Consider the following 2,327-nt stretch of genomic DNA (forward strand, 5'->3'; position numbering starts at 1 on the left):
CATGGGCCATCAGCAGCTCTACTGGAGTCACCCCAGGAAATTCGGCCAGGGCTCTCGCTCCTGGTCAGTGTGCGCTCCGCGGTCACTCCGGGTGGTTGTCGGGCTGCCTGGGCTGCGGTATCTGAGTCACTCCATCCTTACCCGCTCCTCTGCCCCGCGCCGCCATTACCCGCCCTGACGGGCCTCGCTCTCTTCTCCCCTCACAGCCGCGTGTGCTCCAACCGCCACGGCCTCATCCGCAAGTACGGCCTGAACATGTGCCGGCAGTGCTTCCGCCAGTACGCCAAGGATATCGGCTTCATTAAGGTGACGGCCGGCCCCGGGGCTCTGCGGGCGGGGCGGGGGTGCCGGTTCCCGCTGACCCTTCGCCTTTCTCACTCTCTTGCAGCTGGACTGAGCGCCGGGAGGATGAGGCTGTCGCCAGAAGCCTCCGGGGTTTCCCTGGGCCTCACCAGCACATCTACAGCATCTCGGCACAGCCCTTTTCAATAAATAGGCTCCTTACCCGACCGACGTATGTGTATTGTCTTTCTGTAAAGGTTCTAGTGGCTACGGGGCTTCTCCTCTCTCACAGTGGCCGTTCTGGATGGGTGCTGCACTGGGGGCAGGCCTAAGTGAGCCTTCCCCGGTGTCCTCAGCTTTTCTCCCCAAAACCAGGTGGTCTCGAGTGCTGGTGTGATGCCATCAGCCTTCAGGTTTCTGAGCAGAGCAGTAGACTGTTCCGCTCCAAAGACTGGTAGGTGAATGGCCCGGCAGTCTGTTTTGGGGTAGATCCTGGCACGCTCCGCTCTTGCTGACGTAGCAGTTGGTGATGTCTGTGGTGCAGGGCTGTATCTCTAACTTTGCCCAAGCCTTCCTCGCTTACTAGGAGGTGCAGAGCATGAGGGTGTGGGGAAGGGTGGGATGGATAACCACAGTGGGACAAGGTAACAGCATCCTGAGCCTCTGGGCAGGGCAGATGTTGTCTGGGCTCTCTGTGTCACGTGCTGTGTGTGCCCTTCCTTAGAATGAACTGATTTAATAGGGTTGGAGCCGCGTGCCCCTTCCGCTTCTGGCATTTTCCAAGATCTCCAGCCGCTCAAACACTGTGTGATGGGACCGAAGAGTTGGGCGAAGGAATGCTTGTCAAGTATGCCAGGGGCCTGGAGTTAGACTTTCCAGTTCCCTCTCAGGGGACTAGCGGCGTTGGGGTGCTGTCCTGCTGCGAGCTTACTGACTAGAGGAATGTTTTGATGGTGCCCAAAAATGGGGTGTGGGTTGATCCAGCTGACTGCATCTAGATTGGGAATCCCCCTGGCTTTTTGGTTATTTTATGAAACGTATTATATGACTATTATTTATGAAATTGTATTATTACATGAAACTGAATGAGACTAGTGTTGAGGAGGGAGCAGGAGCAAAGCCAGGGGCTGGCCTGGTGGCTGGAGTGGTTCTGTGTGTTGGCAAAGCCTCCTGAGGTGAAGAGGGCACTGTCCCCACCTTCGTGTCACAGCGCCTGTCCCGCCCTGTGGGCATGAGCTTGGCGCTGAGCTGTCAGGTGTCCCTGCCTGCTTCTGCCATCGCAACCTTTGCCCTTCAGGGAGCTTTAATGTCAAAATTCCTGCCAGGAAACTCTGGGGGCCGTACAGCAGCTGAGCAGGAATTTGAGGTGTGTTTGGAGTAGGTGCTGTGAGGATAATGTTGTGGGTCGGCATGGGACTCGGGGAGCTGCTTTTTCCCCAGCGGGCTGGGTAAACTTGTGCTGAGCTGCTGTGCTCAGTCGGTTGGAGACTGGGTTACAAATTGCCTGAAACTGGTTTAATGGAACTTGGAAAGCTGCTTCCTGAGTAACACAAAACCTGTGCAGAGATGAGTTAAAGCAGCTAGCTGGGATATTACCTGCATCCAGGGGAAAATGTAATTTTCCTCATTGCAGCTTTCCAGTATCTGAAGGGAGCCTACAAGGGTGCTGGGAGAGGACTTTTTACAAGAGCCTGTAGTGATAGGACAAGGGGTACTGGGTATAAATTGAAATCAGGGAGGTTTAGATTAGATATCAGGAAGAAATTCTTCACAGAGAGAGTGGTGAGGCACTGGGACAGGTTGCCCAGAGAAGCTGTGGATGCCCCATCCCTGGATGTCTTCAAGGCCAGGCTGGATGTGGCTTTGAGCAACCTGGTCTAGTGGAAGGTGTCCCTGCCCATGGCAGGGGGGTTGGAACTGGATGATCTTTAAAGGTCCCTTCCAATCCTAACCTTTCTATGATTCTATGATTCTCAGGTGAGGCGTCAGTGACTGAAGCAAAACACCCGAACGCTGAGCATTAGGCCTTAAATATTGTGCTGAGT

The 2,327-nt window shown here is 54.9% G+C and overlaps 1 protein-coding gene across 1 annotated transcript; it reads left to right on the top strand.

Moving 5' to 3' along the window:
* Nucleotide 1: 1 nt before the first annotated feature.
* On the top strand, nt 2-397 carry RPS29 (ribosomal protein S29). The gene is made up of 3 exons (XM_010151934.1): nt 2-63; nt 207-306; nt 389-397. The coding sequence occupies exons 1-3, from the start codon at nt 2-4 to the stop codon at nt 395-397; spliced, it is 171 nt and encodes a 56-aa protein (XP_010150236.1).
* Nucleotides 398-2,327: the final 1,930 nt, after the last annotated feature.

This window comes from Eurypyga helias, unplaced genomic scaffold (genome assembly GCF_000690775.1).
Source record: "Eurypyga helias isolate BGI_N326 unplaced genomic scaffold, ASM69077v1 scaffold22255, whole genome shotgun sequence".
In the NCBI taxonomy this organism is placed as follows: domain Eukaryota; kingdom Metazoa; phylum Chordata; class Aves; order Eurypygiformes; family Eurypygidae; genus Eurypyga; species Eurypyga helias.

Excerpts from the sequence above, each read along its gene's own strand:
- RPS29 (XM_010151934.1), top strand. The coding sequence starts at position 2 with ATGGGCCATCAGCAGCTCTACTGGAGTCACCCCAGGAAATTCGGCCAG. Across the intron at positions 64-206 it reads GGCCAGGGCTCTCGCTCCTG|CCGCGTGTGCTCCAACCGCC; the intron begins GTCAGTGTGCGC and ends CTCCCCTCACAG.